Raw genomic sequence first — 19809 nt, 5'->3', positions numbered from 1 at the left:
AAGTTTTTGATAAGTACACACAATGCCCGAGCATCGTGCTGTGGTCGGTGTCCATGGAGTATGGGTAATATTTGAGCACGCCCACAAAGCATCCTGGCAGCAGCAGCGCAACATGTGGCACCATGGCTGGCTGTGTTTGTGTGTGTGTGTGGTCTTAGCTTCGTTGCGCCCCAGCCAATGGCAGTTTAGGATTCTGCCGGAGCGGAAGTAAATAAAAGCGGATGTCCTGTCCCGACAGACCATCATTCGAGTGCTTGCGTTCAACAAGTTCGTTCCAGTCCAGCCAAAGGAGCAGCACAGCATCCCGCAACCAGTGACAAAACGCGTTAAACAAACTACATCTAGTTTGATTGCCTATAAATTCTCTTCGGAAGCCCTCATATATCAACAACTATTATCAGGTTGGTATTAGTTTCCATTTACGCAGAGTCGAGTGATGTTTAAACTGAGAATATATGTATACTATTAGTATGCATTTGTGAAATTGGTATAGTTTCGAAATAGTTACCAGGAGGAGGTAGACCATGAAAAAATTGAAGAACGTTTTTAGATTTTAAAGTGAACAAATTATGGTGAGACTGAGTAGACAGAATAGTGGAAATTTTGTTTAGCTACGTAGTAGTTAAAAAATGGAGGTAGACCATAGAAAACTTGTAGAATATATTCAGATTTTAAAGTGAATTTATGTGACCTTCCTGAGATAAAAAAGAGGATATATTTCAAATTCCATAAAGTGTACAGTATCAAAACGTAATTATTTCAAAAGAAAAACCTTGGCTTCAGATTCTTCTGAACAGTTGTAAATCCATTTGAAATAGGAACTCTTTATTGCATTAATTGGGCATACTACGTTTTATTCCAGGAAAACTCTATACAATTACTCGTACAGAACCTTCCATTTTCCGTTTTATTTTTCGACAACTGAATATCAGAAATTTTAATTTTTATTTTTTTTTTAGATTCGTGGTTATGAAATTTTAATATAAAACATTATTAATATTTACTTAGCTTGAAATTAAAGATACTTAATGTTTGTTTATGAGCTTGAGACCATTTAAAATTATACAATTATACATTATAGTCCGTAATAAGTAGTATTTGAAACATTTCCATAAAAAAACAAGAAAAAAAAGATCCATTTGAATTAAATTTGATGTTTTCCAACATCTAATTCATAGTTTTGTATCCCATGGATATATTTGAAAATGTAAAATGGATATTATTGAACTAGAAGAATGTACCTATGTGTATGTATTGGGATCAGGTAGAAAAGGATATATCCATGGAAATATAATTATATTATATTGAATATATTATAGAGCTATATACAGCATCTGAAAATATAGAAAAATATTCATTATATCCGTACTAAACCATTTCTAGGTGTAGCTTCTTTTGAATTCTGTATTTATATATTAAACACCTATTACATACTCGGCACTAAGCAAATTATGTTTCTGCCTGCCCTGCACATTAGTTGGGCCTTCGAAAGCCCTAAACAAGCGACAGAGCCTTGGAGCGTGCCTTGGGTGCATCTTCTCGTAATTCTCCATCAATGCCCAGTTGCACACACACACACATTCCTATCCATCCGCTGGTGGTCCGCTTTTAAGCTAACCAGCTGCACGGGCCACACGTTCATATGTGCCACAGGCTCACAGGTGTTTGTCCACTTGCAACTCTGATGCGTCACACGTGGCGTATGAGTGCGCTTCTCAGCATCTCATCAGCATCATCACTAATGGGAGGGGAGGGCCATGAAACATATTGTTGGGATAATAGAAACAAATTGTCTTCCGCGTAAATATATTACAGGAGCATTAGGGCTGGGCTGGGCTGGGCGTGGCTGTCGCCTTGGAGGGGGATTTAAAACGAATTCGGGGGGAACAGACATCAGAGCCACGAGCCTGCAGTCGGGCATCATTCTGGCTGTGCATAAGACATCGTCCTGGCAACGGCTACGGGTAGGGGTACGGGAGCGGCAGGCAATCAGGCACGTAGCGTTAAGATCATTACACTTAATCAAAATTAGTTGGGGTTGGATGGATGGCAGGATTGGACTGTTACTGTTGCCCTCGAGCCAGGCTATACCTCGTGCTCCCGAGCATTGTGTCCTTGCTCCTGTTAATCGAATACGCTTGACATCTGCCAGCGATGCCAATCGTGTCTATTGCACATTTCTAATGCCCCTCCTCTGCTGCAGCATGTCCTTCGCACAGTTCTTCGTCGCCTGCTGCCTGGCCATTGTCCTGGCGGCCGTGGCCAACACCCAAGCAGCCACCCAGGGCCCGCCCCTGTGCCAGGCTGGCATTGTGCAGGAGATGCCCCAGCACATCCAGAAGGTGTGCATGGCTCTGGAGAACTCGGACCAGCTGACGTCGGCCCTCAAGTCCTACATAAACAACGAGGCCTCGGGTAAGCATGGGTTTTATTTTCCTTTTTAAGTCACTGAACACTGAACTATGTTTTATTCCACTGAAGCTCTGGTGGCGAACTCAGACGATCTGCTGAAGAACTACAATAAACGTACGGATGTCGATCACGTGTTCCTGCGTTTTGGCAAGCGTCGTTAGGAGAATACAGAAGCCGGCATATCTACGCAGCCCCAGTTCGAACCTCGACCTCCACAGAACGGACCCACGACCCCCGACACAGGACCTTGACCAACGAGCGAGCGGCACAAAAAACGTTTCTGTTCACAGAGCACAATTTATTTTTCGGCGTCTCCAGCATAGTTATGTAAATGTAATCAACGCCAGCACAACACCATACAAACTTATTCAATTGGAAGCTCTCTAGTTCACTAAATACCGAATCGATGTATCCAATGTCTCTAGAAACTTGCACATAAAACACACACATACATACGTATTTGTACATAATCAAAGACCCCCGAAAACGTTCTATTTATGTTTGTTTAAAGTTTTCTTCTTCTTGGATATTTATTGTTCGATATTTATATTAATTATATTAATACAAATGAAAGGCATAATACGTACTTGTTACAGTTAAAAATATCTCACAAGAAATATTTCCCTAGCATGAAGCACTATTATTAAATATCAACAACAATGCTATACCTCGATTGGTTTTTTTAATAAAGACAAGTTTTACCTCTCAATTTATGAAATGCATGACAAAATGCAATTGAAAGTGGTTTGTATTGAAGGGATTATATTATTATCGGGGTCTATCTAGTTTGGCAGTTATCTGGCGAGTTTTTGGATCAAATAACTAAATAAAAGTCACATGCTCAGACAAATAGTGAGATATTCATTGACTGCTTTTATAAAGAGCCCAACTATGCAACTAGTCCCTAGAACATCCTTTAAGATAATTAATTTGGTGGATATAGGATGTTTAGATTGTGAATTATATTTCGACAGCTTTTCCTTATTTTTTTAGGCCCCTGTAGATATCCGAAATCAAACGGACTGTATTTTTGCCCAGATGAATAATCATTCATATCCTGATCGATGAGTCGTAATATCACATTCTAGGTATATAATAAATTCCCTAAAATTTCTCACGCTTATATATAGATATATATATAGCGTATATAGATCGTCGTAGGCATTCCTCTTTACCTTATATTAAAAGTTTTAAAATGCAGACCATTGATCAGATGTATTACAGTCTACCGTCAAATTGACAACACCAAATAAGAGTAAGAGTGAGGCAGTGATTCTCTTATATTGAGAGAATTAAAATACATTTTCCATAAACCATTTTCATATGGATACTACACCGCACTGTATTTAACTTAGTTAACACAAAGATTTAAGTACATATTGCTCTTTGTATTCTGCAATATTCTTTCTTTGTGCCTAGATCTGGTAACGACTTCTTTCCGACATCTCAAGACTTCAAATCCAGGGAATATTGCCAAAAATTAGCTCAATTTCTGAACTTCTGGAAGCCAAATATATTTTTCGATGATATATTTTCATAGAGCACCTTAAATTGGAACACAATGCATATGAGTATATTTTTTTATAATTAAATCTGAATAAATACATATCATGAATAAAATCAAATTTTTTGTTTGTATAATTTTATTTATTTTTTTATAGCACCTTAATCACGTATCACGTTTATATTTCTGAGCTGAGCTCAAAACGCATTGAAAATGGTTAAAGTTGTTCTAACGATAGTTTTCTTTACTATTTATTTTACTCCAAATTATTAAAAAAAAAAAATAATTTTTAAGGGAAATTTTTAGACGGTATTCGCGACACAGAAATTTCTTTTTAGCTCTAGCGAACGCATAGATGCATTTCAATTTTTTTGTTTTATCTTACTAAAGTAATGTTTATTAACGAACTCAAAATGCATATAAAATTGGAAAAACTGTCCTATAGTTCTTTTTATTCGGACTCAAAATTACCAGGAAATATATGATTTTTAAGAGCTGATTATAGACGGAATTCGCGGCACAAAGACGTACTTAAGGTACTCATTCAAAGTTTGCTTAAAACTGCATTTCACTTAAATTTCCTTGTTAGAGCTAGCAAACGCATTGATTTTTATATTTTGTATAGTCTTATTTAAGTCTATAGGGTTCCGCAGATCGCTGATATATGTATGTATTCGCTCCGGTTTCGGTTTTTTTTTCTTTTTATTCAGCCTTTTCATTACTTTTGTACTTTGCTGAAAAAAAATCATTAAAAGTTTGCATTTAATTGCATTTAATTATATTCTGGTTGTTGCCATTTTTGTAAACGCTTTTATTAAATCAAATAAAAATTAAACAAATAATAGAATAATTTAAATCAAATCATTTGACATAAAAACGTGAAATAATTGTTGGTATCTGATTTCTATATATGTATAAAATAAAATATATATGTCATTAACAAATGGTTATCTTTGTCCAATCTCTTAACATTTCAGTTGATATTTGGATTCTGTCTTCGACTTACTGACATCTTCTCTTATTATTCTGTATCATTTCTTTATAGCAATTCAAGTTTTTGAGAGCATTATTGCTCCGATTGCACATGAACGTGACCAAATGGGTTCAGTTCTTGGTATAAATTCATTTATTATAAATTCGTTCAATTTCGAACATTTAATATTTCAAAACTAGAGTGATTCCTTTTATGACTAGAATTTGTATTGTATTTAAAATGGACTTCAGTTCTTGCTTTATTTTTGTGGAGACTTTGGTCTCTTGGGTTGGAATATCATTCAGTCTTTTCGATATTTAATCATATATAAATTTGCATCACCTTTGCCTGGCCTTTGTAAGGGCTAAATCAATTATTCGGCTTGCTTTTTTGTAAACTATAACAAACAAAATCATCGGATACATAAACAAAAATATAATAACATAAAAGTGCAACATTGAAAACAAAATATTTCATATTTTCAGTTTTTGTTGGTTTTTGTTTTGTTTTGGTATTTTGTTACTTGTCATTTTTCATTGTGTTGTGTTTGTTTTAATATTACCACCATTGACAAATCCATTCTTGTTCGTTTCCTTCACACTTGATATGCGCTATTTAAACGCTATCAACGCTATTTTGTTAACTTTGCTTTCTCATTCCTGTAAAAAAACAACTAAATGCTACAGTTTATATGGTTAAGTGCGGCAAAAAGGGCCGAACTTTGAGATTAATGCCGAACTCAGCAATTGCTTTACTTCTTAGGTAAAAAAATATATGTAACAGTATAGATCACAGATCACAATCTTTAAAATCGGACAAACATAATCAAATAAAACTTAGGCGTACGAGTATTTTTGTGTTTTTTTTAATGCTTGCTGAGTTCTTCATGAGCTAAAAAATGTTTTGTATATATGTAGTATATTGTTTGGCTTCAATCTTAACTTACCAAAGAATGATTAAATAGATTTTATATTCGTTTGTTTGTACTTAAAGCTTTCTCGATTGTCAATCTCTCACGATTCAGATTTTTATCTAATTGAATGGGTTTTCAGAATAATCAGAAATTTAATCGCGACACTAGGGACTGAATCGTAGAACATTTCAAAGCGTATAGTATTATCTTTCTTTTCTTTCATTTCAGATTTGACTTTTTTGTGGTAAGTTCTTGTGGCTCTGGTATACTTTTTTGCACTTCAGTTTTCTTTTACTTGATCTCAATATATATATACTTTTTTTGGTAAATACTTAATACTTGAGTGTATTTCGTTATCTCTGATAAGTCTTTGATTTGTATGCTTGTAGTTTTTCTGCGCTGCTTCGCTTCGTGAATATTTCAGTCTTTTCTTTTCTTTTTTTTTAAGTGTTTCTTTGCACTCAATATTTGTATTTTTTTGTTGGTTTCTTTTTAGCTTATTTATTTAAACAGAATAGTATATAGTATTTTTTTTTTTTGAAATAATAATATGTACGTGTAAATAAGATTAATGCATTACACACATTTTTGAACATTATTTTATTGACTTTGATAATTGTTATGATTTTTGCATCTTTTGCTAATATATTTGTTTGTATATTTCGTCACTTTTCCTCAGGCTTATTTAATAAGAGTTACATATAGTTACGTGCTTTTTCGGTTTGCTTAAATTGTGGCTACTGTGAAATTGTTTTGTTTTGTTTTGGGGAGAGAGGGAGAAAAAAAACCCAAAAAAGAAATAAAGGTTCTGGCCTTTGTCAATCTTGCAAAATCATAGCCGTTTCCAGATGATGCTTATTATTGTATGCTTTGGGGTGGTTTCAGTGTGGGGTTTGAGCTTATCAACTAAAATCTATACAACGAATAGAATATTCTTCTGTATACATGACATGACAATGACATGATTTACATTACTATAAATTTAGTTTTATTTCAGTTCTATCCAGTGGTTCGGATCGCGACTGTCAATGTGGTATTCTGTTTTTTTCAGTTGATGTAAAAAATATGAATCTATAAACATACTTTGGTCACACACTTGAATTGTAAATTGTAAAAGAAACTAGGGGGTCGGGGTAGGAGCACATGCTATATTTTTGTGTGCTTCTTTTCAATTTTTTTTAGGCTGGAGCACATGGCTCCGTTTGTCCACTAACAAAACATTAAACAACAGAGGGGCAATTGAGATCGATTTTCATCGATTAAGCTGCTGAGGCGGATGCGGGGGATTCGAGGAAGGAACAACGTAAAAATACAATCGGGGGAGAAATTTGATTCGATTCGGTTTAGGATAGAAGATTATGGAAAGAGACGCAGCAACATGGTTGGTTGGTTGTTTATGCTTAATTTCTAAGAAAAGAAGAACTTTATCCTTACGTCTACAGTTATATATGTTATATGTGTGTGTGTGTGTGTGTTTGTTTTGGGTGTGAGTGTGTGTGTTGGTATTGTATTATATATTATATATAGCAAATTAATTATGCATTAAACATATACTTCCTTCCTTCATTCCCTCCTGTTATAATCGTACATGATTTCTGTTTGCTACTTTGTTGTTTCTGCCCTAAAATTCCCTTTTTTTGTATTTGGTTACTTGACCGCCCATCATCGGAGCACGCGCAGCGTTCTTTTGCTCTGTCTGGTTGGTGTCTGGCCACTAGGGTTGCGGGTGAGGAGACGGGTATGCGGTTGTCTAGTAGTAAGCGGCGGCATTCGAATAGTTCTGCGAATAGGCCTGCGAGTCTGCAAGATGAGAAAGAGACACGGAAAAACAACGGGGATGATGGAGGATACAAGCAGCGCGGGCAGTCCACATACCATAGCCTGCATAGGCTCGCTCATCGTAGCCAGCGGCGCTCTGCTGTCCATGCTGGCTGTAGTCCGTCTGGCCAGTCGCATTATAATCCACAGCCGTTGATCCGTACTGCTGGCTGTAGTCTTGGCTGTACGACGGATAGCGTGTATCCTGCTGTGCGGCATAGCCCGTCGAGCTACACGGAAACAACCAAAAAGTGTATTAGAATAGGTCTTAAATTAATTAGAAGACGTCTAAAGTCTAGAGGAAGACACCCACTTGTAGCTCTGATACTGGCTCTGATCGTACTCGGCGGCATGGGTGGCATAGCTGCTGCTGGCCGGCGCACTTGTTTGAGATGTGTGCGCTGCATAGCTGCTGCTGCTCTGGCCGTAGCCATTGTAGCCCTGCTGCGAGGTCGATGTGCTATAGCTGCTCTGCGCATACGGATCGACCTGCTGTGTCTGGTCGTGGGTCTGATAGCCGCCATGGTGGCTGCAGCGTAGAAACATTGGGCGTTAGTGTAATTTTTGGGGGATTCCCTGATGTTAATACTACCTTTGAGCAGATGAATGATGGCTGGGGGCCGAGCCGTAGGATGACTGCGATGCCATGCCGCCACCGCCGCCGCCCATGTGCTGTTGAGAGTTATGATACTTGGGTGTCATGGGTCGCTGGCCGTAAGGACCACCCTCATAGCGTCCACGCTTTGGACCAGGACCACCAGGTGCGCCGCGTTTGAGAGCTGGTACCGGTGCAATTTGTGTATTGGGATTATGTGCCTGATGGTGATGCATGGGTGGCCGACTCATACCTTGATTGTACCCGCCTCGGCCACGGGGTGCGCCACGTCGTGGCATTTGTCCGTGATCGCCCCCAGGACCGCCGCCCATGGAGTTGCTGTGATGGGAATGCGGACCACCGTACATGCCGCCGCCGCCTCCACTGCCATTCATATGGGGATTGTAACCACCGCCGCGACCGCGTCCACTGAAAAGACCGCCACGTCCACGACCGCGTCCCAGGTATGGGGGAGGTCCGCCTCCCCCTCCTCCACCACCATTGCTGCCTGGAGCACTGCTGCTATGTGAGTTGTTGGACACAGATGCTGGCGCCGCGGCCTGGGAATCTGTGGTCTCCTGCTCTCCGGCGGCTTCGCCGACCTGTGCCTCGCCAGGCGCCGCTGTTGTGGGCACGGGCGACACCGTCTTGTTGTTGTCGGCACCTGTGTGTTGTTTGGGAGCTGCTTACGACCGTATAAATAGTGGTTTACATTGTGTTCATTATGCTCTAAGAGGAGTTTGATCTATCCTATCGGGGGGGTGCACTTACGTTGTTGGTACATGGGCGGACGTCCGCCTCGCATACCCATTGGAGCGCCGCCGCGGGGCTGGAAACCGCCGCGTCCTTGGTAGCCCATCCCACCTCTGGGTCCACGCATGCCGCGTGGAGGACCCGGCATCATTCCCTGCATTCCCGGCGGTCCTCCGCCCATTCCGCCGCGCATGCCACCCATAAAGTGACCGCGACCACCGCGCCCACGACCACGGTCGAATCCGCCGCGCATGGGAGCACCTCCTCCGCGTCCCCGAAAGCCCCCACCACGTGGGCCACCGACCGACGGAGAAGATACTTGGGCTCCTTCCATGCTCCTCGTCTACCAATTATTTTATTATCACACAAAAACACCAGCACTGGGACGCACACACACAGTCACACGCAGAAACACACACACACAGTCGCGGGACTCGGACGCACACTGCAGCAGCACGAATGAGAGAAGAAGAAGAACAGAAATGCCGGAGATGCGATTCCAAGCGTTTTATATCATGCAACTTGGATAATGGAGCTCTCTCGTATCGCTCTTATGTGCTACAGCACACTATAATCACTTTTCTCAATCTTTTATCTGTACTAACTTATTTAACTAAACATATTTGGGACTCTGAAGCGCGTTTTAGTCTGCAGTTTTGGTGAAAAAATATGGCGGCGACTATTGATTTTTGTTGTAGTGATGCCACACTTTCGCGATATGCGTTTCAATAGTATCGTCATTAATACGATAATAAATTTATAATAAATTAAACGAGTCTTTTCCTGAGCTAGCCAGCCAAGCAACGGCTAACATGTGTTAGTATAACAAACACAATATGTTCTCACAAAAATAAGTGATTATAAGTTTGATTATAAATAAGTGATGCATTGTTTTGTTTGGTTTCTGTTCTCTCTTGTGATTTCAGTGTATTTTAATGTATGGGTGCACGAGTTTTTTGGAATCGCTGGCATTTGTAGTCTTCGGCTTCGGGTCTCCCATAGTCTTGTTTATTTTTAGTGGCTATTAGATGCAAAGTGTAGTGTATGGTTAGTGGTATAGTGTCATACGACCATGTGCTATTATACTCCCATCTCTATAGCGTTGCATGTGGTATTTAGTCAGCTCCCGATGGCAGCCACACTAATAACTAGGAAAATGGAAAACACAAGTTAAAGAAAATAGATTGGCAGATTTAGCAACAAATTGGTGAAAAGGACGAGAGAGCGACGTGACAAGATGCCTGGCAAAGTGGGTGTGAAAATCAAGGCGGCACGCAATTTGCCTGTCATGGACAAGAGCAGTGAAACGACGGATGCGTTTGTGGAAATAAAGCTAGCCTCGGTGACCCACAAGACGGACGTGTTCCGCAAGAGCCTGAATCCCACATGGAACACAGACTGGTGTGTTATGAACCCTCCCCCCCCATCAATGTATCATCATAATCACCCGTGCGTCCTCTCATGTTTCAAGGTTTCGCTTCGAAGTGGATGATGCAGAACTGCAGGATGAGCCCCTGCAGATACGACTGATGGACTACGACACGTATTCGGCCAACGATGCCATTGGCAAGGTGAACATTAGCTTGAATCCCCTGTGCCTGGAGAGCTCTAGTCAGGCAGCGCACGGAAAGGGCACTGTCCTCTCCGGTTGGATACCAGTCTTTGACACAATGCACGGAATACGTGGCGAGATCAATGTGATAGTCAAGGTGGATCTTTTCTCGGATGTCAACAAGTTTCGTCAAAGCTCCTGCGGAATCCCTTTCTTCCACTGTGTGTACTTTTCTGAGTCTTCGATTTCTTAAAATTCAAATCACCTTTCCGTTTCTTTTGCAGCCCAATGTGTCCCTTTCGGGTATCGCGCCCAGGTTATACACGGTTTTGTCGAAGAGCTGGTGGTCAACGACGATCCGGAGTATCAATGGATTGACAAAATACGCACACCACGCGCCTCTAACGAGGCCCGCCAAGTCGTCTTCTTGAAGCTTTCCGGCCAGGTGCAGCGTAAAATGGGCCTGAAGGCCATCAATATGGGGGCCAATGCAGTGATTGGCTATACGCAATGCTTTGACCTCGAGGGCGATGTGGGTGTGGTGGCCCGCGGCGTGGGGACAGCCGTCACCCTGATCAAGGACACCAGCAGCAGTCAGCCAAGTAGCGCAGATGTCGTGCTAATAGAGGAGTGAGTATTTCACACAGAGAACTGTCCATTGGATATGGATACCAAGTTATTTTTTCCTTGGAATCCATACGAAAAAAAAAGTATTTTTAAGTGTTTTAATCTTCGTTTCGTAGTCGTTTTGTAGGTGCGAGAAATGTGCCAATTTCCAACAATGTTCTAAAGCAATTCTTCTCTTCTCTTGAACATTCTTTACCCTACACCAAAATCAAATCTTCGATAATGGTTCATCCTCTCTAAATCTCTTTGTAAAAACCTCGCTCCTTGTCGTATCGTTTTGCACGCACCAAATATCGTTGTTGTTTTCTTTGTCGTATCGTATTTTGTGTTTTAAAATGCATCTCCACGCTCCACCATCTACGAGTAGAGTGGCTCAAAAGTATCTCGACTTTCTCAACTGTGCGGGGGCCAGCAGCTACAGTCTGCCGTTGTCCGGACGGTCGCCTCAATATCGTCTCAACATATTCCGGCAGCCCAGCTCGGTGTCCACTCCGGCCGCGGCAGCAGCAGCGGCAGCAACGTTGTTCTATCTGGAAAGTGGCAGCAGTGACACGGAGGATGCGGATCTAATGCAGAATCTCATCAGGCAGGAGGACGAGCGAGGCGAGCGGTGCCGGGAGAAGAAGCTCAGGCATCGAATGCACCGCCTGACCCTCTCCTCGCGCAACGTCTTCAGCGAGAAGTATGCCACGCTGATCAAGCGCATCGAACCGAAGATACCCGAGAATGCCACCCAATCGCTGAGCAGCATCTTTGGCGACAGCGGAGGAGCAGCAACGGCCCCGCCCAGCTTTCGTCAGCGGCGTCGAAGGTCGCGCTTGCCTATGGCCGCGCTGAAGGCCAGTCCCCCGAACATTGTGCGCTCCATAAGCAACGATACGGGGGTGCGTCCTGGCCATTTGGCAGCCAGCCAAAGCTTTCTGACTGTCCCGGGACTGACGGAGTTTCAGGAGAATACGCGCTCAGCCCCCGATCTGCCAGTGGAGCTGAAGAGCGGCCGCTCTTCCACGTACTCCACTGATTCGGAAGAGTCATTGCAAATGGCCTTGTTGCCACCTGATAGCAACGGGGAAGAGTCCCTGGATGAAGAGAATCTTCAGGACAACTGGATTAGACCGGGAGAGACCCGCAGCTGCGAGAATAGCCAGTCCGATCTGGGACCCAAGCACCACAACTTGCTGGAGGACTTGAAGAGCTTCTCGCGACGCCTTCAGCAGTTGATGCACATGAAGCCGAAGATTAGCGAGCTCGAGCTGAAGCCCAAGCATCCATCCTTCACGCTCTCCCTGGAACGGAAGCCGTACTACAGTTCACATCCGGAACTGCCGACCTGCTGCAACGATGAGGGTTGGCTGGGATCCAGCCTGAATACATCCTCCTCCATGCTGCAGTTGAATCATTTGCCCAGCTACGAGAAGATCTTGCAGCGAAGTGTTTCATTCAATCATTTAGCCACAGGCACTGAAGCAGCAGCACCTCCTGCACCGCCGAACACGTTGCTGCTGAATGCACCAGAGCTGCGTGTTTGCCCCTCGACACCCACACCCCAGACACCCACAAAGTCCGAGCTACTAGTCCCCTCCTTTGATTATAATAATCCTTTTGTTATTGGTGCCCAATTAGATCATTCTGTAAATATCTCTAATAGTACTAACCTTAGTAACAACAATAATGAATCATCATTGCTTGCTCCATTTGCCATCAAACAACAACTACCACGACAACGACAACAACCTAGGTCCAGTACTGACATCCAACAGCAGGCAGTTGCAGGATCAGGAGCAGGTGCAGCCGCAGCTCAAGCCACACCACCACCAGGAACGCCAGCAAGTTGGCGCCTACCCTCGCCGGTGAACAGCAGTCGCCTTAAGATGACGCCCAGTCCGTCCAAAAGTGGGATATCGGCTGCAACGAATGCTGATAGTGCTTCCACGTCGACCGCATCGACGGCCACCACAATGGTGCCGGCCACCGTTGGAGAGATTTGTCGTCGTTCCTCCGACTCCGATCTGAGTGTCACGCCCAAAGGTATGTCCGGGGACAGTCACTGGGGGACTACTTCTAGTTAAGGCTTTAGCTAAGGCTCTAGGATAAGCATTCCCCATAAGTCCACCTTCCACCTGCCACCTACTGCTGCTGCTGCCCCTTGTGTGTGTTTGGTCTCTCTTTGAGTAACCGATAAAAACGATAAACGTCTCTTTCAACGTTCTCTCTTTGCGTCTGCTGCTGCACTCCACCAACACAGGCATAGCCTTTACATTCCTTCATCGCAAGCGTAAGTAGCTGTGACTCTCTGCCTAACACTCTCTCGATGTCCATTCTCGATGTTAATTGTGTGTCGTCTAAGTGTGCCTCTGCCTGCCTCTCTACCTCTCACTGTATCTGTGTATCTCTCTCTCTCTCTCTGGTTGTTCATTGTGCTCTCCTCAATCCTTACTAAAGCTGTCTCTTGCGATTTTTTCATCCGTTCATTCGATGTACTGCCATATATATTTTTCCCTAAACTAAGATCTTTTAAGGGATTTTTTGCCCTAATGGAACAAATGGGACTGTATAGGGATCAATTTCAAATGCAAATCCTGTAGCTGTGAAGCTCTCTCGCGTGTTGGATAACACGGATACAGATGTGATGCCTCATACAATATTTTTTAGGACGTTGACCTGCAATGATTGCTTGTTACGCAGTCTACTTCTAGACCAACCAACCGATGGGCGCTTCCGCATAACGCGTGATATGTAACTGAATGTACAGACATGCAGGAAATATATATGTTCGACTAATGGTCAAGGAAAATCAGAACTAAATTAAACTAAAAGATCTAAGCATGCATCAAAAATTACACAAATGAATACCAATTACGGGAAAGGTATGTTAGGATTAGTCCCTCGAGAAGAGGAAGGGAATTAGTGATAGATATCAGGTGTTACATGATTATAATCCAAGCATACGATCCGAATACCACGAAAGGTATAAAGTTTCTATAGAAACATTTTGGTAATTTCAAATCTCTCCCTACATAAAAGTAATGAAAAGAACAGATTATAACTATCCTGATACGTGTAGATCTTCACGAATGTACAGTTTATGAACCAATAAACGATTTAGGGATAAAACTTTCATTAATTGCATACATATCCCAACCATTTCTGAGAATCCGATTCTTTAGACTTAAGATAACTCTGTAAATATATACATAAATGTATTCTATGTGTCAGCCTTTGCTCCTTGGTTCCAAATGGTTATAATCTGATATTTAAGCGATATTTCATTAATCTTTTGGCTCTTTTTAATATGCAATTCACAGGAAACTCAATTTGCGTGGCCAGCGAGCGTCTGGTGGCCGCCACGGCGATGATGCGTCTAACGCAGCCCGCTGTTGGGACCAAGGCAGGCACCGCGGCGGATAGCCTGGATATGCTGGAGTATCCGTTTCTGACCATGACAAAATACCCAACGGGCTTCATCCTCCACCTGGGGGCGACGGTGGCGGCCAGTTCGGTCAAGCTGTTGGAGCGAGTGCCTAATCCGGATGAGCCGGAAGTGCGGGACAGCTGGTGGACGGAGCTGCGCATGGAGATCCGTTCGCATGCCCGCTCCCTGGGCTGTAATGTGGTCCTGGGCTATGCTGAGACCACCACCATATCGTAAGAGATCTCTCTCCTACGTCTCCATAAATAATCCTCATGCTTTGAGTGCTTGCAGCGACGACGTCTGTGTTTTGTCTGCCACTGGAACTGCTGCCGTCATCAACATGGTGTTCAATCGCTCGGTCTCGCAAACCGATCTGTACGCCATGGCGAAGGCGACGACGGGAAATGCCATGACGAATTCCCTGGAGGAGCGCGAGGCAAATGGCAGCAGCAGCGGGGAGCCGAGTGCTAGCAAGGACAACGGCTCGGTGGGCACCGGCAACAGTTCGGGGGGCAAGCGTTACGGCATGCCACCGCTAAATGGACCGCGCAACGCCTGCGCCATCTGCCACATACCCTACAACCTCAGTTCTGTGCCGTTCAATGTGAAGATGAAGAAGTGCGCCATATGCCGGAAGGGACGCGTGCCAGATGTCCTGCTGGCAACGCTGGAGGTGCCCGAGTACATGCAGGTCACGGGGCGCGGATGCTTCATGCAGGCCCAGGTGGTGCGCGCCAAACGGGATCTCCGGGCCGAGCTGAATGCTAAAGAGATATCCGATGGTCTGCCATTTCTCGAGTACGAACTGCATCGCGTGCTGATCAACAAGCTCAAGGCCAAGGGCATGAATGCCATCTTCGGACTGCGCACCCAGGTGGCTATTGGTGAGCGCATGATAGCGTTGATAGCCACGGGCACGGCACTCTTCCTCACGGCCCTGCCGGTGCCACAGGTGCCGAAAATTGTGGCCGGCAACTCGTGGACGGACAAACAGAAGCTGAATGAGTTGCAGAAGAAATTGCAGGAGACGTTCGAGCGCAATCAGGAGATCTATCAGCTGAAGAGCATGGACCCCGACTTGGCTGCAAATACGGCAACGGCAACGGCAGCCGGAGCCTCTGGTGGCGCCGCTGGCGATAAGCAGTCGGACACAGACGACTCGGACGAAGAGGAAATGAACGAAATCGATTTGAATTGCGGAAACAAAGAGCTCTGTGTCCTGGAGGTGGATGATATAGAGGATCTGGAGATCATATCGCTGCTCATGGAACCGTATCCCCCAGAGGGCTTCCACGTGGTCAACACACAGCAGGTGCCGGGCATGCTCGAAATGGACACGGTAAAGAGTCTACAGATGTTCACACAAGTGTGGCGGGCGCGTCTTGAGGTTGGGCAGAATGTCAATGGGTTCCCCAAGCACTTTCAGCGGTGAGTGTAGGGATTTCCCCCTGTTAAACGTGCCCACTAAATCTGGCTCTCTGTTCCACAGTCTGCTGCAGACCATCTACTTCAAGTTGCGCACCATGATACCCTGTGCCATCTGCGATCTACGCTTCAGGCTGGAACTACCCGAGACGGTGCGTAAGAGTAAAACCAATATAAAGATGTTGCATGAGAGACGATACCAAAAAACTGTTCTATGGCGGGGTTTTTCGTGATGCCCCGCTGACAGAGGGTGCTTGCTGGGTTTCAATTCTCTCTTCACCTATGCTTTTTCTCTGAAAGCGGACCGTCAGTCCCTAGAACCCAATAGCAACTTATGCACAGTTTTTGGTGAAGCGCACAAAAGAGAATTGAAGTACAAGTACACCGCGCGCCTAGAAAAATGAAATGGAATATGTTTCTGATGCAATATCTTGGGATTTCATGGTCTTTGGTAAGATCAATACTCTTTTCACATAAAACTATATATATTTATATGGCTGTAGGATCAAATCCAACTTCTGGTCACTGGCATGGCCATGGGACTGAGCGATGCCAACAAAATGAAATACCGTCGACGACCGGTGCAACAGCTTCAGCAGCAGAACGGCTTCCACGAGGCCGCCACAATAGTGCACGCAGCTCATTCGCAGCCAGAGCTGGCAAATGGCAAACGAATGCTGCAGGAAGAGGATTACATTTTCCCCCTGGACGAGGATCAAATGGTGGATACACCGACACCGACCAGCACGGCCATACCGCCGTTTGGCATGAGCTCGTTCAAAGTGCGCAAAACATCGCCTTCACGGCTCGGCAATCTGTCGTCGGGAGTGCCGCCGTCCTCCACAGGAGTCAAGTCGCTGAACTTGGGTGGATCAGTCTCCAGGAATCGATATGTAAGTCTGGAGCCATTGGAGATGCTAGTGGTAGCTAAACAGCATGCTTGACCTCTTCCTTTCTTTGACACAGTTCCCCTTGCGCGATCGCTATGGAGTGGATTTGACGCCGCTGAGTTTCATACCCGGCGGCCGCATCGAAAAGTATTTGGGTAACCTGAACTTCTTCTTCATCAGGGAGAGCACTTCCATACGGGAGATTGGCGGCATTAGTGGATTTGTCCATGGGTTCATCACCGAACTGCTGGCAGTGGTGCGTGCACACATAGCATCTTTGGGGGGCAACGCAATGGTCTCCTTCTACATCACCGAACTAATATTGTTCGATAATCAGCACAAGAATCAGGTAAGCAGACAGCCACTACCGCTCAAGCTATTGCCAGCTCTGTTTAACTCTTCTTTGTCTTGTTTAGGGCCAGTGTTTGATTAGCATCGGGGGCGATGCCGTTTATGTGAGCTATTATTCTGATGACTGATATAAGCGCCTGAGGGGCATCTAGCGTTCGTTCTACGCGAATCGCCCCAAAAGCCTTTATTACTGATGCCAACTCTCTCTGTTCGTCTCTCTATTTACTTCCGCGTTAAACCAATGCAAACCAATCACATTTATCAAGTACTTACAGCTCTCTCTATATATTGAGATCTTTAGTGGATGGATAGTGGAAATTCTGTATGCAATATTTGAACTGTGACGAAACGTTCTTTTACTTAACTTAGTAGTGTGAATTTTTTGGCCCTTGTTATAATTGTTTGCTTAAAAATGTTGTTAGTGTTTAAACAACAATCGCGATTTCTGTACATAGTGGATGTTTATTGAATTTAGAACACGATACACACGATACAAGGATACAAATACGATATATGATATACGATACGATATATACAACTTGTTGCAAATCCGAAACATGACACTTACACTCGTACTCTTGTAGAGCCTCGTTGTATCTGTACCCCCAATTTTGGCTGCAGAGTTAAATACAATACACACACACAAATATTTGCAAATAAAGCCATTGCTCAATTAAATAGATTAACCTACCACCTTACGGCTTAATTCGGCGTCGTCGAGAGCAGCACGAACATCACCCAGAGATGCAGCAGCGCCACATAGACAATAACAGAGACACGCATCATCGGATAGCGACGCAGGAAGGTGCCCACGCGGATGCCAACCGAGTCGGCTTGGCGGAGTGCACGCTTGAAGCGACGAGCCACACGATTATCAAACGGACTGGGATGCATCAGCACCGGGAATTGGGCCTTGACTGTGGAATGGTTTGGAAAAATTGTGATTAAGAGTCCTGATAACTGAATGAGGGGCTACCCACCATCATCTGTGCTATTCGAGAGGATAGTGTGGCGACTCCCTCTCTGGCTCTCAATCTGCACCAAATGCTGGTTCTGCTGCAGTTGCGTCTGCATGTTTTCGTACTGCAGGCGCAGAGCATTCCTCTCGCCCGTCACGCGCTCCAGCAGACCCTGGCGCTCGACCAGCGACTGTGTCAGGGCCTTCAGTCGACTCTCGTAGTCGTTCTTGGCACTGGTGTGGACCTCACCGCTGAGGCGCTGGCGCAGCTGTTGTACCTGTTGCTCCCGTTCTTGCAGGCGAGTGGCAGCAGCGGCCATCTGATTGCTAAGCTGCTGTCGCATTGAGGCTAGCTCCTGGGTGAGCATGCGCTGTTCCGATTCGGAGGTGAGACTGTATTCGCGTGCCTGTCGCAGTTCCTTGGCCAGAGACTCCTCCCGCTGACGCGCAGAGCTGAGCTCCAGTTCGCGTTGCTTCTCCTGCGAAACGTTATCCTCCAACTGCAGACGCATTTTGAGCACTTCTTCGTGGGCATGCTCCAGCTCCTGTTTTAGAGCATCGTATTCGATTTGTAGAAGACGGCTCTCGCTGTTATGGGCCTCTCCACTCGCTTCTTCTCTGGGCTTCGCCTTGAGTTCTGCTATCAGGGCATCTTTAGCCTGGAGGGCTCGCTGGGCCTTGGTGCGGTATTCGTGCAACTCGAGGCGATGCTGTTCCGTCTCCTTTGTCTGCATCTGTAGTTTGTGGGCAGCGCTCATGTATTCCTGCTGCAACTTGGCCAGATTCGTTTCCAGCTCTGAGATGGAGTGCACATACGCCATGTGTGCGGTGTGGGCCTCGTTTAGCTCGTGGACCGCCTTGTCCCGCTCTTCGGACAGTGTCTGGGCCAGGATCTCTAGCTCTTGGCTGCGCTCTTGCAGGGCCAAGTTCTCGCTGTCGTGGTTCAGCTCGTGTAGTCGCATTCGCAGCTCGTCCCGCTCGGCGGTGATCTCGTTCAAGGCGATCTTAAAGGCCGCCAGCTCATGAGTGTCCATTGCGCTGCCTAGGCTATCCGGATTCGTGGAGAAGCTGGCCGATGTGGTCATCCTTTTGCTCACAGAGGCGCCTTGATCGCTCTTCACGCTGGAAGCATTGCTGGGGCTAGCACTCGATCGCTTCGCTGGGGACAGCGTCGTCGACTTCAGGGACAAAGAGTTGGTGCTGCTGGTCATGCTCTTCTTCATGGCATTGATGGTATCCCCGGTGACCAACGCTGTCGTTTCCAGTTGCAGGGCCGTGGCCGCATTCTGGTCGATCTTGTTCAGAATGTTCTCGGCCTTATCTGCCAATCCTGTGATCCAGGATGACATTTTAAACGAAATAAATCTTGTGAAACACGTAAACAAAATTTTTATCGTATAATGTAAATATACCGATGAAAAGCGAAGTTAGCCCACTTATACCCCCTTTAGTTAAACTGGATACAAATAATAATAATAATCCTACTTTTAGATCCATCTTAACTTTAAAAAAGACCACGATAACTTTCACTGGAAATGAGCTAAAATTATTCAAGATTCATAATTTTCGTGGAGTGTACTTGAATACTCACTGGTCAACAATGGGTTAATGTACCCAGTCCATGAT

The 19809-nt window shown here is 44.6% G+C and overlaps 4 protein-coding genes across 9 annotated transcripts; 2 read left to right on the top strand and 2 right to left on the bottom strand.

Annotated features, from left to right (window-relative positions):
* The first annotated feature begins 235 nt into the window (after positions 1 to 235).
* On the top strand, positions 236 to 3125 carry Ms (neuropeptide receptor myosuppressin). Its single transcript, XM_001359100.4, has 3 exons — positions 236 to 401; positions 2204 to 2415; positions 2482 to 3125. The coding sequence occupies exons 2-3, from the start codon at positions 2205 to 2207 to the stop codon at positions 2571 to 2573; spliced, it is 303 nt and encodes a 100-aa protein (XP_001359137.1). The 5' UTR covers positions 236 to 401; position 2204; the 3' UTR covers positions 2574 to 3125.
* Positions 3126 to 5748: 2623 nt separating this feature from the next.
* Positions 5749 to 9684, bottom strand: LOC4802162 (RNA-binding protein FUS). Of its 4 annotated transcripts, none has more exons than XM_015182161.2 (6): positions 8987 to 9684; positions 8469 to 8879; positions 8213 to 8399; positions 7934 to 8149; positions 7678 to 7850; positions 5749 to 7602 (listed from the first exon to the last, which is right to left on the bottom strand). In XM_015182161.2, the coding sequence occupies exons 1-6, from the start codon at positions 9300 to 9302 to the stop codon at positions 7553 to 7555; spliced, it is 1353 nt and encodes a 450-aa protein (XP_015037647.2). In that variant the 5' UTR covers positions 9303 to 9684; the 3' UTR covers positions 5749 to 7552. The 4 variants fall into 4 exon arrangements, with proteins under 4 accessions (XP_015037647.2, XP_001359136.2, XP_015037646.2 ...); XM_001359099.5 differs by having other exon boundaries at positions 8469 to 8897; positions 8987 to 9302; XM_015182160.2 differs by having other exon boundaries at positions 8213 to 8897.
* Positions 9685 to 10205: 521 nt separating this feature from the next.
* LOC4802163 (C2 domain-containing protein 5) lies at positions 10206 to 17905 on the top strand. Of its 2 annotated transcripts, none has more exons than XM_001359098.4 (10): positions 10206 to 10369; positions 10440 to 10741; positions 10805 to 11150; positions 11515 to 13175; positions 14453 to 14792; positions 14851 to 15987; positions 16049 to 16136; positions 16488 to 16877; positions 16951 to 17223; positions 17291 to 17905. In XM_001359098.4, exons 1-10 carry the CDS (start codon positions 10206 to 10208, stop codon positions 17351 to 17353), a joined length of 4764 nt encoding a protein of 1587 aa, XP_001359135.4. In that variant the 3' UTR covers positions 17354 to 17905. The 2 variants fall into 2 exon arrangements, with proteins under 2 accessions (XP_001359135.4, XP_033232648.1); XM_033376757.1 differs by having other exon boundaries at positions 12886 to 13175; positions 17291 to 17353.
* On the bottom strand, positions 17668 to 19616 carry Golgin84 (golgin A5). 2 transcript variants are annotated; one of them, XM_015182159.2, is made up of 3 exons: positions 18206 to 19616; positions 17917 to 18142; positions 17668 to 17840 (listed from the first exon to the last, which is right to left on the bottom strand). In XM_015182159.2, the coding sequence occupies exons 1-2, from the start codon at positions 19530 to 19532 to the stop codon at positions 17928 to 17930; spliced, it is 1542 nt and encodes a 513-aa protein (XP_015037645.2). In that variant the 5' UTR covers positions 19533 to 19616; the 3' UTR covers positions 17668 to 17840; positions 17917 to 17927. The 2 variants fall into 2 exon arrangements, with proteins under 2 accessions (XP_015037645.2, XP_001359134.2); XM_001359097.4 differs by having other exon boundaries at positions 17668 to 18142.
* Between the last annotated feature and the right edge of the window lie 193 nt (positions 19617 to 19809).

Source organism: Drosophila pseudoobscura, chromosome 2, assembly GCF_009870125.1.
Source record: "Drosophila pseudoobscura strain MV-25-SWS-2005 chromosome 2, UCI_Dpse_MV25, whole genome shotgun sequence".
Taxonomy (NCBI): domain Eukaryota; kingdom Metazoa; phylum Arthropoda; class Insecta; order Diptera; family Drosophilidae; genus Drosophila; species Drosophila pseudoobscura.
This window is presented reverse-complemented; position numbering and strand designations above follow the sequence as displayed.